General features: G+C 47.3%; 1 protein-coding gene across 11 annotated transcripts in view; it reads right to left on the bottom strand.

The window, feature by feature from the left end:
- baz2ba (bromodomain adjacent to zinc finger domain, 2Ba) overlaps nt 1-15,000 on the bottom strand; it is a 92,103-nt gene that overhangs the window by 5,442 nt on the left and 71,661 nt on the right. For 7 of the 11 annotated variants that reach the window (XM_042080098.1, XM_042080099.1, XM_042080101.1 and 4 more), the window contains 13 exons: nt 14,196-14,261; nt 13,486-13,626; nt 11,546-11,797; nt 10,404-10,633; nt 9,563-9,637; nt 8,977-9,202; nt 8,088-8,150; nt 7,639-7,783; nt 5,291-6,270; nt 4,069-4,330; nt 3,620-3,775; nt 3,026-3,189; nt 1,402-1,712 (listed from right to left, as the gene is read on the bottom strand). In XM_042080098.1, the coding sequence (XP_041936032.1) occupies nt 1,402-1,712; nt 3,026-3,189; nt 3,620-3,775; nt 4,069-4,330; nt 5,291-6,270; nt 7,639-7,783; nt 8,088-8,150; nt 8,977-9,202; nt 9,563-9,637; nt 10,404-10,633; nt 11,546-11,797; nt 13,486-13,626; nt 14,196-14,261 (3,071 nt within the window). The remainder of the gene's footprint in view (nt 1-1,401; nt 1,713-3,025; nt 3,190-3,619; nt 3,776-4,068; nt 4,331-5,290; nt 6,271-7,638; nt 7,784-8,087; nt 8,151-8,976; nt 9,203-9,562; nt 9,638-10,403; nt 10,634-11,545; nt 11,798-13,485; nt 13,627-14,195; nt 14,262-15,000) is intronic. The other 4 variants (XM_042080104.1, XM_042080106.1, XM_042080108.1 and 1 more) reach the window with 1 other exon arrangement.

Below are 15,000 nucleotides of genomic sequence, written 5' to 3'. Positions count from 1 at the left end.
TGTGTCACTTAATATTCATTTCTATACAAACCAAGATGGCGGATTCCTAAAGGGCAGCTGTGGCCTACTGGTTAGCGCTTCGGACTTGTAACCGGAGGGTTGCCAGTTCGAACCCCGACCAGTAGGCACGGCTGAAGTGCCCTTGAGCAAGGCACCTAACCCCTCACTGCTCCCCGAGTGCCGCTGTTGTTGCAGGCAGCTCACTGCGCCGGGATTAGTGTGTGTTTCACTTCACTGTGTGCTGAGTGTGTTTCACTAATTCACGGATTGGGATAAATGCAGAGACCAAATTTCCCTCACGGGATCAAAAGAGTATATATACTTATACTTACATAAAGAAACTATCTATATCTAACTATACTATATCTAAATTAGCTATGTACCTAAAATTACATTTTACCGTGACTCGAAGAGCTGTAAACAGTGTTGTAAGGCTGCGTGTACAAATCCGCTTGGAGCTCCAGTGGAATTTTGATTTGCCAACGAGAATTCTCGGGCTAACCGTTCATGTGCATGAAAGGTTGGGAAGCACCCACCAGCCCAGCACTAACCTCCGAGCGTGGTAAACAAAATTGGATATTTCAGGCAGTAAAAGCCCCAGTAAGAACCAAACTAGATTTTGTTCAAATCTACACACCTATGGCTACTGAAAAATGTAAGGTTCATTTGTTATTTTGAAGTATTAAAAAACATCGTTGTTTTAAGAATTTTTGAACGAAATGGTTGGTAATTAGCACGTTTACAGAATATGGTTGATGATTTAAAGTCTGATTTATATGTTGAGATTGAAGTATTGTCTGATGCCTTAACTGTTGACATGACATTTTTGCTTGTGGCTAACTTAGACAGCAAAATACAGTGATGATTAGACAAACTGTCCACAAGAAAGAGATTTTTCTCCAATGAAGACAATTAAAACGATTGGAATGCAAGACTAGATGGTTGATGATGAGGCTGAAGATGATCCCACTTGATACACTGACCACAGAGTGCTGACATCACTGCTGAGGAGAGAGAAGGAGAAAAAGAAAGAGTGCAAAGGGGTGGGGCACCACAAGCCCCGCAACATGAAAAAATACTGTAGCCTCCACGTGAGCCATGCACAGATTTGCTGCGGGCAACAACAACAAAAAGAGACAAAGTCCAACATAAAAGGAGGATAAAGGAAACTGAAGCCCTCAAGCATCAGCAGCGCTTGGACCCCTGGCCTCAATGCAAGCAGCCATGGCTGTCAGTGAAGAAGCTACGCTCCAAACCAACGCCACGCCAAACGAGAAATGACCAGCAGCAGAGGAGAAAAAGAAGAAGGATGAGCGAATACACGGACAGATGGAGACGAGATGGGACTGCAGGGGGAGGACGGATGGGGACGGACAGGACGGACGGGACGGAATGACCTACCCTTCCCCGCGAGCGCCCGTGGAAAGTGCGGGGCCGGGCACCGTGACCGTGCCCACGTTATCCAGCTTGATCTGGATGGTACTGCCCAGCGGGCTCTGCAGGTACCTTCGTTCGATGTGGCACTCCAGTTCTGCCAGTCGGGTCACGGCGATGTCCAGCGGGTTATCCAGATGCCGCTCGAGCGTGCCGCGTTCCGAACCGCCACCGCTGCTGTTCCCACGCCCACCCTCGGATGGCGCTGCGGAGGGGCTCTTGTGCTCGTAGTACACCAGGTCCTCGCGCTCCGACTGGGTCTCCGGGAACATCCAGCCCTAGGGAGGGACAGAGGGAGGAGAGAGGGAGGAAGGGAGAGAGGGAGAGAGAGGGAGAGAGAGGAAGACAACAAAATCAATGGGACCTGCATATGAGCAGGGCTTCAAGACTGGACAAGGCCATCAATGAAAAATGTTTTATAAAAATGCATACGCGTTTTGGCACAACAGCCTTCATCAGAGCATGTCAAAATGGTTGCCTTTGGGCTGTTCCTTCTACGTTTGAACAGGTGGAGTAGGGCTAGCCCAAAGGCAACCATTTGGACATGCTCTGATGAAGGCTGTTCACCTGAAGAGCACCAGAGGGCACCCCAGCAGCACTCCTTGCCAATTGTTTAAGGCCATCTCTGATTTGAAAACAGACAACTTCAGGCACAGAAATGATCCTTTCTTTAAACCCTGTCTAAACCATGTGTGTACGTGAATGTGGGAGTGAACGTGTGTGAATGTGTGTGTGTGTGAGAATGTGTGTGTGAGAAAGAATGTAGGAGATATCTGTTTGATGTATAGTTTGTTTTCCAGCATGTTAAAAACTTAGTGTCTTAACGCAGGTAAGCTGTTGTGTCCTCGCAGATTCAATTAACTATTGTATAGCATTTGCTGTATGTGTAATGACATGTGACCATGTAGAAATGTTATCGTGTAGGCCTTAACTGTGTTTAATATAGATTTCTTGCTATAATGTACAGACATCCATGTGTTCATTGAGTGTCATGGTTTGTACCAATTTGGGGGTTTTGTTCGTCCTGATATAATGAACTAGTTTTAGTCATTTAGGAGAGCTTGATGAGAAGAGGAAGCCTTACCCAAACGCTCTCATGGTAATACACTCAATTGTGTGAGCTACTGACCAAAGTGTCCATTTGTTACAGCTTAAGTTTAGAAAGTAATACAATTATCTTTTTATTATTATTATTGTTTTCTTTCAATTCAATGAGCTTTATTGGCATGACTGTATGTGTTACAATGTTGCCAAAGCAGTAATTACATCAAGAGAAGAAAACAATTAGCAAATATTAACAATAACAACAATTGATATGGACTATGGAGAATAATAATAATCTTTCTTTCTTCTTTTTGCCATTTTTGTATGTTTTTGCATTTGGATGTCTCAACACCTGGTGGTGGAACAATTGCGAGTTCATCTCATTTTTGCCTCCCTGCTGCCTTTTGATGCCCATCCATAAGACCCTCAACACACTACCTTTTGGCAGTTTGTGTGAGAGAGAATGTGTGTGTGTGAGAGAGTGAATGTGTATATGTGTGTATGTGTGTGTGTGTGCATGGGAGTATGTGTGTGTACGTGGTCTCACCTTGACCTGCAGGCTGGCAGCGGTGACTTTCTTCTCGAGCTCCTCCACCTGCACCAGCAGGGCGATGTCTGTCTCCATGGCCTGCTCCTCCACACACCACGTCTGCACCGTCTCCTCCGACACCTGGCCCTCGTCGTCCAGCACCGATACCTCCATCACTGCCACTGCCGTCCACACACACACACACACACACACACACACACACACACACACACACACACACACAATCAATCAATCAATCAATCAATTCACTTCATATTCAGGGAGGGGAGTGATAGCCTTTGGCCACTAAATATGAGATTGGTTATCAGTGAAACAGAGCGATGGCCTGACATGACCAAATCAATTTGATTTCCTGCGACTATCTGTCAAATGACTGAATTTAATAGCAATAGATTTTCATTTCATGCATGAAGTTTCTGTTTTATAAAAACTCTGAATATATAGAACTCGAATATTACAGAACTCGAAGCCCTACTATTATGGATATGGGTGCATGTCAAAATGTGTGTCAGAGTTTATTTCTCGCTGTCTCTATGTGTGTGTGTGTGTGTGTGTGTGTGTGTGTGAATGAATGTGTGTGTATGTGCTGACCTTCTTTGTTCTTGTTGCAGGTCTGTGTGATGAGCTCCAGGTTCTTCTGGAGTTGTTTCTGCAGGCTCTTCTCCCGGATGCCACGGCTGTGCATACTGGCCATCACAGCCTTCAGCTCCCCCATGTCCGACAGCTTCCACCAGCCCAGCATCTTGTCTGCACACACATGCAATATATGTACTGGATGAGCAAATAAGTGGATTTCCCATTTTTTACAGTAATTCATCATGTTGATGTCATGTTTTTCTGACGATGCCAGCTAAATGGCAAAGGGTCTCCCACTGTCTCAGTTCCATTGCTCCATCACAGGTGTCCATGGACTTCTTTCTGCACGTGCCAACCTGGGTCTGGCTCTCTTTCTGTCTCCCCCACTCTCTCCTCTGTCTTCCCCTCTTTCTCTTAGTCTTCTGTCACCCCCCCCCCCCCCCCCTCCCTCACGCAGTGCTCACCCTCTGGGATGGGTTGTGGCGTGGGGTGGTCCTGTGGCCGGCTCAGCTCCAGGATGGGCACGGGCGACATGGCCCCAGTGGGCTTGTCCCCGTGCGGAGCGGGCGAGCCGCTCAGACTGGTGCAGACACTGGGGGGCAGCAGGGGGCTGGCGCTGCCCTCTCCAGACGGGTAGTGGGGCAGTGGGCTGCTGCACAGGGGCAAATGGGGGGTCACCAGCCCTCCGGACCAGCTACACATGGGCAGGCCCATGCCAGGTGTCACCTGAGAGACAGACACAGAGGGGAGAGGGCGGCACACACATTACTACTCTACACACTCTCATATGGACACACAAACATATTCACACTTCTCCTATAGTTAATATGCTGACATATCAGCACAGCTTAGAACAGTGCTACAGCCATGTGCTTAATGTCATTACGTAATTCAATTTCTTTATTAAGGGATAACCCCTTGAGATGAGGCATCTCGTTTTCGAGGGGGTCCCAAAAACACCAAACACATTTATTACACACACGCATACATCCACACCAAAGCTCTTCATCACTACAAGCTACAAAGCAGTCCAACCTCTCTAACCTAATAGATTTATGTTATAAATTTGTAATCCATTAAAAATAAAAATAAATAAAATAAAATACAAATAAAGGACACAGGAGAAAACCACAATTGAAAATGAGTTAAAGTAAATAAAAGAAGTAGAAGTAGGAGAAAAAAGCAAGTATATGCACATCTAATAAATAAGTCAACCACCAGGAAAGCATGTGCATTGGTCACATGATTGCAAAAAGTTTAATAGGGATGACTTAAAAAGTGGAAAAGATGAAATAGATCTCACTGAGCTGGGTAGACTATTCAAATTAGCAAGGAGAGATGAATCAAATAGAATGGAACAGAACAGAACAGGATCTCTGTTGTACAGAAATAAGTACTTCACATCACTTAACAAGATAGAACTGTAGAAATAGAATTATTATGGTTTAACTTTAGCACTACTGCTTCCATTCCATTGTAATTGCACCTAATAGAAATGAACTGCGTGGGTGTGGGTGGGTGTGTTTGTGTTTGGGTGTGTGTGTGTCGGGGGGGGGGGGTGGGTGTGGGTGTGTGTGTGTCCTGGGGGGGGTTGTGTGTGTGTGTGTGTGCGGGTGTGTGTGTGTGTGTGTGTGTGTGTGTGTGTGCGCGCGGGTGTGTGGGTGTGTGCGGGTGTGTAGTTCTCACCTGCAGTGGTGACAGGCTGTAGCTGGCTGGGGTGGTGAGGGAGTGGAGCGGGCTGGCTGCGTGGGGATTGGGGGAGCAGGAGGGGGGGGATTTGGGCTGAGGGAGGGCCGCGCTGGTGGAGGGAGACGCAGTAGCGCCCCCGCTGGTGGTGCTTGTGGTGGCAGCCAGGGGGTCCGCAGAGGAGGAAGTGATGCGTGGCGCCCCAGGTGGAGGTGTGGTGAGGGAGGTGTCATCGCAGGGTGCCCGTGGCAACAGGCTGAACCAGTGGCCCCCTCTCTCCGTCAGCACCCGCATCAGCTGGTCACTGGGCAGCAGCAAAGGCTGCTGGGAAAGTGGCAGTCCTCCTGGGATGGACGCTCCGGCAGCCAGTGGCGCTACCAGCAGGCCGTGTGGGGCAGCAGGCGGCAGGGCCAAGGGCACCCCTCTGCTGGGGCTGCTACATAACAGTGGAGGCGGCGGAGGATTCGGGGAGGTGTCTGGAGGTGAGGGGCAGGTCACCGTGGTGGACAGGGCAGCGTGCGGGCAGCCATTGGGGAGAGGGGGAGACCCCTCGGCTACCTGTGAGGAGGCCTCGGGGAGCTGCTCCTCAGTGAGCGGCTCAGGTGCGGTCAGTGGGGAGGAGGGGTGAGGGAGTAGGACGCCGGCTGTTTGCTGTGGCTCCTCTGTGATGGGGTCGCTACTCTCGTCGCCCTCCTTGGGGCTCAGTTTGGGATCGACCACGGCCGGTTTCTCCTCCTTTACATCCTCCTCCTCCTCCTCCTCCTCCTCCCCTCCTTCATCCTCCATTGGCTCCAGCGCTGCCACATCCTCCTCCTCCTCCTCCTCTGTAGGCTCCTGCTTGACCTCTAGATCATCAGTGGGAGGCAGCACCTTCTTCTCCTCCTCCTTTTGCTCCTGCTCTGGCTGCAGGGGCTCCTCTTTGATCTGCATGGCCTGGAAGCTCCGCAGACGCTCACGCTCCTTCTCTAGCTCCTCAGGACCTGCACAACACACACACACACACACACACACACACACACACACACACAACCATAAACAGCAGGTAAAGACAGAAATCCACACCCCAAAGACCTTTTTTTGAGGCGTTTTGCCACTATAGGGACATTTTGTAGTTCCTATACCTTTTCCTGTATGGGGGCTGGGGCGATTGGAATAACTTGTTATAACTGCAGTATCTGTAACCATTTTAGCTCCTACTTTGGGGCAGGGTATTTTCCCTGCACATAGGAACCACGACTGACATACAACATGTTGATTGGTCAAGCACAATAGCCAACTTTTTTTTTTTTTTTTTTTAATCTGTAAAAATCATTCAACTTCTGTTTAAATTTGCAAGGAGGCTGAAGGGGCTGACTGCTATCACATGACAAATGTCTTCTGGGCAGATGAGAGGAATATGGATGAAAACAGCAAAGCAGATCCCCCTCGAGCGCTTCCTGATACCATGAACCTTTAGTTTGTCAATAAACTTCAGCAGCCTCACAGCAATGCTGTCCATTTCATTCCTCTATATTGATGTAATAGATAGGCTGCTGCCCTAAAGTCAATTTGATTGAGAAAAAAAAAAAACGCTGATTCAATCGCTGCCATGACCAGAACTTGCAGCTTATTTTAATAGCCTTTGCAATCTTTAAAATTCACTTGAAACAATAACAATCAACCACCAACTACACGTTTCGTCTCCTAGAGGGTTGTGAGTATGAGAATGAGATGGCTAGTTTGGCTTGGAGATTGCAGGCAGGTTTATTTAAGAAGAAGAATATTTAGCAGACATGAAAGGCTGCATGGCAAGACCATCTTCATAGTTTTTTTTTTTTTTTTACAAATTGTACAGTGTCTATTTCTCTTTTTAAAAATCTAAGGGGTAAAGCCAAAAAGATTAATGTGTAATGTTTTGGTCCACCATCACGGAGTGCTCCAATAATGTACAGTATACATCAACTCAGCATTCCTACTGGTGGTGCAAACAAAAGAAAAACGCCCTAGGAACTGCATAGTTCTAGGGGTACACTTTCCAGTAGGTAGTTCATAGAACTTTGTTCTTAGAACTGTTTAGTCTGAAAATGCCTCACAGCCTAGACAGTAAGACATTAGTTCTAAGATCTATGCTTTTAGAACTTAGATCATTGATATGTTTGGATTTATTATCAAAACATGTCACTGTGGGCATCTTGCTTATCCTGAGCTCTCCATACACAGGAATGCATTAACAATCTCGCATTTACATCCTCCCATTACACAAGTGTGTGTGTGTGTGTGTGTGTGTGTGTGTGTGTGTGTGTATGGGCACATGCACGTGTGTGTTTTTTAGTGTGTGTGTGTGTGTGTGTGTGTGTGTAAATACTTACCCTCTCCGCTCTCCAGAGCCTCCACATAGACGCCCCCGCACTGCGGCAACACCCAGTAGCGCCGGCGGTAGCGGTCCTGGCCATACATCATGGAGCGCAGCGAGTGAGACGCCTCAAACAGCTTCTTCCTGATCAGGTTCTGCTGCTGTAGGACACACACACACACACACACAAAATGGTGTTAGCATGTGTGTAGCTCTGTGCATAAGCTTCTGTAAAGGTGCTACACTTGTACACATACATTCTGCAAGCTTGCATGCCTCTGAGACTACAGCATGCATATGCTCTGTGTGTGTGTGTGTGTGTGTGTGTGTGTGTGTGTGTGTGTGTGTGTGTGTGAATAAGCAAGCTCATCAGTGCGTATCCCGTTGTGTGTTTAAGCGTGTGTGTTTGCTGGTGGAGCGGCCCCCTGTGGAGCGTGTGAGTTGGCGGCCCATCTGTGTGTTTACCTTCGCCAGCTTCTCGATCTGCTTCTCCAGCTCCTCCACACTAGTCGCCTGGTCTGTCTCGTCCTGGAGCAAAGGAACACACACACACACACACACACACACACACACACACACACACACACACACACACACACACACATGAAAACATGCACAGGCACACAGACGGAAGCACACACAAACATACAGTAAGAACAGACACACATACAAACACAGACAGGCACACAAACACACAAACAAAGGCACATTCTCAAATAAATAAACAAACACACACACACACACACACACACACGTACAGACCCACATACACACAAACAAAAATACACACATACACGCAAACAGAAATACACATACTATAAACACATAAGCATACACACTTTATAGATACACTTTCTAAACAACCCTTAGGAGGCCCAAACTGAATGAGGCCTGCCACCCTTGTGGGGACTAGGCCAGTGATCTGGGCTGATGTGATGATGACCCCACAAGCCCCCTGCTCCAGGTCTTACAGCTGTCTACAGAGCCCACGCCGTGTCACTCTGACAATCCCTGACATGCTCACCACTCACAGAACACAGGGCTGAGGATAGGTGAGCACTGTGATAACTGTCAGAGTGGGCTTTTACGCCCGGAGAATCCTGCAAAGTGTGGGGCACGGGCTATATCTACATCGACAATGTGCATCTTTCTGAGATTTGTATGAAATACAAAAATAAAAACACAGAAATACTCTCCACTTCTATAGTGTGCCAAGGACATGTGTTTCTGTGCAGATGTGATTTTGTACATGTTAGTGTAACATGATTACTGTTGTGCTATTTACTCAAGATGCATTTCTATTGTGTTCTCCAGCTGAGGTTTGGAGAGGCAGTGTGCTATGTAGTGCCCGTACCTCGTCACAGGTCTCCACCTTCTTGACTTTCTTCACCTCCTCCTCCTCTTCCTCCTCGTCCTCATCTCCGGCCTCGTCACTCTCCTCATCCTCCTCGTCCTCGTCCTCACTGTCGCCCTTCCGCTTGCGCTTGCTTCCTGGAGTGGGTGTGCCTGTGGACTGAGGCTCCTCCCCCCCGAGGCTGACCTCACGCTTGCCTGTGCGCTTAGCGTGGATAATCTTCAGCCTGCACACACACACACACACACACACACACACACACACACACACACACACACACACAAATGAATAAACATACCCACAAATACTTACAGATACAAACATTTCATAACATGCTACAGGACTTGGTGACTGTGTGTTTGACCTAGTTGACAGATTAAAAGTGCTATATGGAGTGGAGCTGTGTGGAGGTTTTGTCAGTAAAATACAAAAAAAACACACAGAACATGAGCAAAAATGCCTACAGAATTCAACAAACTCCTTTAAGTTATTCAATGTGTGTGTGTGTGGCAGTAAGGCAGTGGGATGAGGCTATAAGATGTGTGTATAGTGACGTGCAAGTGTGAACGTGCGAGTGTGTACTCACTTTTTCAGTTTAACCTCCATGGCCAGCTCATCCCTGCGCATGACGGTCATGTGATCGAGACTCTTGTCAATCTCACTACACACACACACACACACACACACACACACACACACACACACACACACACACACACACACACACACACACACACACACACACACACACAGGAGATCTCAATTACACATTCAAACACAGCTTCGTGACACACCTATGTGTGTATGTGTTTACACCCTGGACATTAAAAATGCAGAGCGCATGACTTAGCCACAGCGGCGTTTTTTAGGCACCTTTATTTCAAAATAAATATATAACACAGCACTGCACTCAACCTCCTCAAGTTAGCACTTTAGACACACACACACACACACACACACACACACACACACACTCACACACACATACACACACACACACACACACACAAAGATACTTGCATGTACACAAGACATTTTGCTACAACTACATGCACTCAGTCTGAAACATGCATGGTGTCATACATGACACAAGCAAATTCAATAGTCTCAAGACACACTCTCTCTTCTGCAAATGCAATCACATACATAACATTGTTCACAGAAAAGTTTGAGACAATGCATCGGATCCTTATTATGGCCTTTAGTCACCTCAGTAATCATATGTTTCAATAAATTACTACGTAGACCTCATTCACTCACATACAATAGATTAATGAATGCAAATGAATGCCAGTGAATGAGCATTCAACTTTCTAGCTGTCTGCTTTAATCTTAAGAATATTCTGGTATAAACATGTTACAGTAATCCCTACAGCCAGTTACAACATCATATCCATTGAGATGATAGCACTGTGTTGCTGGCTTACCTGACCACGCTCTTGCTGCAGGCCAGCTCGTTGACGAGGAAGGCCAGTATGGAGGCCTTCTGGGCAGGCGTGTGGGCCTGGAAGGCCTTGGTGCGCATGCTCTGGGCCAGGCGTGTGAGGGCCGGCCCTGCCTGCCAGCTCTGCGCCTCCAGGTAGATCTGCAGCACCTCGGACACGTTGTCCCGGTTCAGGCCCACGTTGGCCAGGCTCTCGCCCAGAATGGTCTTAGACTGAGGAGCGCAGAAGAGAGAGGGAGGATGGGGAAGGGAGGGGAGGGGAGAGAGGGACACAAAAGAGGGAGAGGAGTGAAGTTGCAGAGAGAGAAAGAGAGAAAAAATATTATAAATTTATTTATTTATTAATTAATTTATTCATACTCCTCCTAAAATATTATACACAATCATGCTAATAAAGCCTATTTGAAGAGAGAGAGAGGAAGAGAGAGAGAGACAGAGAGAGAGAGAGAGAGAGACAGAGAGAGAGAGAGAGAGAGAGACAGAGAGAGAGAGATGTGAGTGCTCCTATGCAGTCAACTGGTAGAGGAGGTGGAGCAACGTGCTAACAACACCAAGTTCATAGGTAGTACACATGCTGACAGAAATGCACATCTACTCAGTACTGTTAGCTGCTTTGTATCTAAGTGTGTGGTGAGGGCAGGAATGTGAAGGAGGCCATAGAGAGTCCATGGATAACAGATCAATCAGACATTCTTCTTCTTTCACATCAACTGTAACTTGAGAGCAAAGGGAAGAGCAGAGAGAGAAGAGGGTAAAGGAGTGAGCAGGACTAGCAGCTGGGAGATGAGCAGGGATGAGCTGAGGACATGAACTCTTTTTGTCCTCAGAAAAGTGCTGCGTGAAAAGAGAGAGAGAGAGAGAGAGAGAGAGAGAGAGAGAGAGATGTACGAATGAAGCAAGTTTCACTCTCTGCCCTCTCTATGGCTCGCTGCAGTTGTGATCACAGCTCCCATACAGTGGTAGACCGTGAGACCGTGGCTATGTGAGAGACAGAGTGGGAGAAAGAGAGCATGTCTTGGGCCTGTGTTCTGTTGTGTGTATGTGTCTTTCTGTCTGTGTGTGTGTGTGTGTGTGTGTGTGTGTGTGTGTGTGTGTGTGTGTGTGTGTGAGAGTCCATGTCCTCACCTTGTGACCAGGGGGCAGGCCGGGGTCAGATATGGCGGCGGAGAGCAGGCGCACCAGGAGATCCTGCACACGGCCCATGCTGTTGCCCAGGTTGAGCAGGCCCTCCTGTAGCACGCCCAGCGTGGGCACCTCGCCCGTCTCCATGCCCAGCACCCGGCCAAACGCCCGCAGGAACTGCACCACCATCAGGCAGTCAGAGAACACCAGGCCCGGCAGCACCAGCCCCGGGATACGGGACAACTCCGGCATAGGCTGGACAGAGGAGCGGAGAGGGAAGGGGGCAGAGCAGGAGAGAGAGAGGAAAAGAGAGAAAGAGAGGAATGTGAAAAAGAGAAGAGTGGCAATAGAGATGAGACAGGGGGAGAGGTGACCACAGAGAAAAGATCAGAGACAAAGAAAGAAAAGAAAAGACAAATGGCAAAAAAAATGAATTTATTGTTTATCTAATGAATGACTTAATGGTGTGAAACTAATTAATCCATCCTTAATTACCAGTTAACAATGATCATTCCCGAGAGCTACTAGAAATTGGACATCCAGCAGCCAAAAATATCTATTGCATGGAAAGTTATTCACTTTAGAGTCAGCAATTCTTGGCCTGATGATCAAAGCCCCAATTCTTATATTTTTGCACGATAGACCAATGATCTATTAGACTCAGGGAAAGCAAAAGTCAACAGAGGACAAGCAATCAATCAGCTGATTAATGTTTTTGTGTGTGAGTGTGTTTGTGTTTATGTGTGTGTGTGTTTGTAGGTCTTTGTGCATGTGAGCTGAAAACCATAATCGACAATATTCCGTCAACAGACTGATAGTTGCAGCGCAGTACACCGGAAACGCTGTGGAAATCAATGGGTCTTTCAGTGTGTGTGTGTGTGTGTGTGTGTGTGTGTGTGTGTGTGTGTGTGTGTGTGTGTGTGTGTGCGCGTGCGTGTGTGTGTGTGTGTTTGGCCCAATACACCATTCAGTGTTCGGCAGCCTACACTAGATGGGGGGGTCCTTCAATGCCATGGAGCACCTAATGCACTTATTGATCTGTGGGATTTGGTGTGAATGTCATTTTGGATGCAAGGACCCCAAATCCGTAAAGCTTTCTCTTACTGAAATCCTCCCCAAATAGTAATGAAATGCTGTCTCTAGCCACCAGGGGGAGTCAAGGGCAGCATCCAGCTACTTTTTGCGCTTCACTGCTTTCTGCTTTTTAGGGAAATCAGGCTGTAACTGTGCCTACAGCAGACACACAGCACAGTGGCCTACTGATCCCAGCACTGCCTCCCTGTCTAAGGAAAACAGATTTTAAACTGACTTTGCTTTGCCACACTTCACCCCACTGTTCTGCAATCAGATTTCTTCTTTTAGCTCTTGGTGCTAACTCTGCTAATACAGATGCTGTTACCAAACCCTCAACAGTCTCCTGACCCAAACCTAAGTTCTACTAAACCATTGCCCCATGACACCCTGGCCTACAGCAGTAAACAGAATGAGGATTTCACACTGGCACTAAGCGACATGGATCCACTGAACAGGATTTGGGGTCCAGTAGGCATGATAGCCATGCTGCTTCCAAGGCTCTGCTGTACAGTTTCCCAGTTCCACGTATGTCCTTGGACACTTCCTCTTTAGTGACCTTAAAGAATTCACACCTAAATTGGTACCTGACTGATTATTAAATGCTAGAACAATGCTATACATCTTCTGTGCCCTCATTAATCCTCCCTCCTTTCCTATTTGTTACACTAAACTCTAGTAAAACTAGATTGCCGTGGAGAGTGTTTAAGTGCAGATGCATTTGTGAAAGGGTTTCTTTTTTGCACTTATGTAAGCATATGTATGTAGTATAGGAAGTGTGGGTGTTACTGTGGTCAACTTGTGGTCTGCAAAACATATCCTTGCTGGGCCTCATGTAGTAGGTATATTTGTGTGTGTGTGTGTGTGAATACCTTGTGGTCAGCGAGGCACATGTCCTCGTTGGGCTTCTTCATCTCGCGGGCAATCTCCAGCTCTAGCCGCCGCAGCTCCATCTTGCGCTCCTGCTTCAGTCGCTTTTCATCCCGCTTCTCCTGACGCAGACGCTCGCGCTCCTGACCACACACACACAACACACATCACAACATGTCAAAGCACAATGCATCACACTTCAGCACACAAACACACACACACACCAAACCATGGCTCCAGTCCAGTGGGCATCGATACACTAGTGCAAAGAATGCCACTCCAGTTCACCACAACACATAGCCAGAAGTTGGTGTGTGTGTATGTCAATGTGTAGTCTAGGCAACTAAAATAAAAGTAGTTGAGAAATGTCATGCCACTGTGGGTTTTCATATTCCTGCGCCAGCAACGAAAAGTCAGCTACAAGATGATCTAGTTTCTATGACAATTGTATGACAACATAACTAATGTCTGTTTATGTTTTCACTCCATTTCATTGTGATATGGCAGACACATGAAACACAGCAGCAGACTGTGACCAAGGCAACAATCCACAAATATTGAACATTTAGTTGCTATCCAATTAGGATGAGGATGCCACAACTTTGACATTGTTTTTGATGTATGTGAGAAGCGGCGACACCCTAGCAGACACAAATGTTTATGACACAGATGACGCAGTCACAGCTGGCAGGATTGGGAGGTCATGAGGTACCTCGGCCTTCTTGCGAGCCTCTACGGCCTTCATCAGCATCACATGCTGCCTCCTCCTCTCCCTCTCCTGCAGACAAGAGCGAGAGAGAGAATGTGAGAGTGAGGGAAAGACAAAGGAGTGGAGAGATGATAAAACATATGTACAGACACGGTGCTATGTGCAGACAAGACAATTAACAGCCTCTGATAGCATGTTCAGCAGACAAAGAGAGAGAGACAGAGAGGAAAGTGAAAGAGAGAAGGAGAGAGTGAACGTGAAATACGAGACACGTCACCATGACCATGACGGGCGGCTTTTTTTGGTTTGCTTTGTTTTTGATCAGCCGAGGGAGGGGGGGGGGGGTGTTTAGGATGACAACCGAAAGAAGCAAAGTGGGGAGAGGGAAAAACAAAACAAAACAAAAGGCAACAAGAACGAGTGGTGAAGAGGAGAGGAGGATAAGAAGCATCCAGTGCATCTGGGGTTAGCCCACCTACTGTGCGCTGCTTTAGGTAGAGGCCGCCAGAGACAGAGGAGAACAAGATTGAAAGATAAAAAAGAAAAGAAGCAGCAGAACATGGCTCCTCGTCCTACTGTGTGTGTGTGTGAATGTGTGTGTGTGTGTGTGTGTGTGTGTGTGAGTGTGTGTGTGTGTGTGTTTGTGTCTGTGTGTGTGTGTGTGTGTGTGTGTGTGTGTGTTTGGCCCAATACATCATTCAGTGTTCGGCAGCCTACACTAGAAATGATGTTGACTCATAGCCTTCATCCATCTTACTGTGTGTAGGAGATCCATATTGCTTAGCAAAATGCCATACAACATAATGTG

The sequence above is a fragment of the Alosa sapidissima genome, chromosome 23, assembly GCF_018492685.1.
Source record: "Alosa sapidissima isolate fAloSap1 chromosome 23, fAloSap1.pri, whole genome shotgun sequence".
Taxonomy (NCBI): Eukaryota; Metazoa; Chordata; class Actinopteri; order Clupeiformes; family Clupeidae; genus Alosa; species Alosa sapidissima.
Note: the sequence above shows the minus strand (reverse complement) of the source record. Positions and strands in the feature narration are given on the sequence as shown.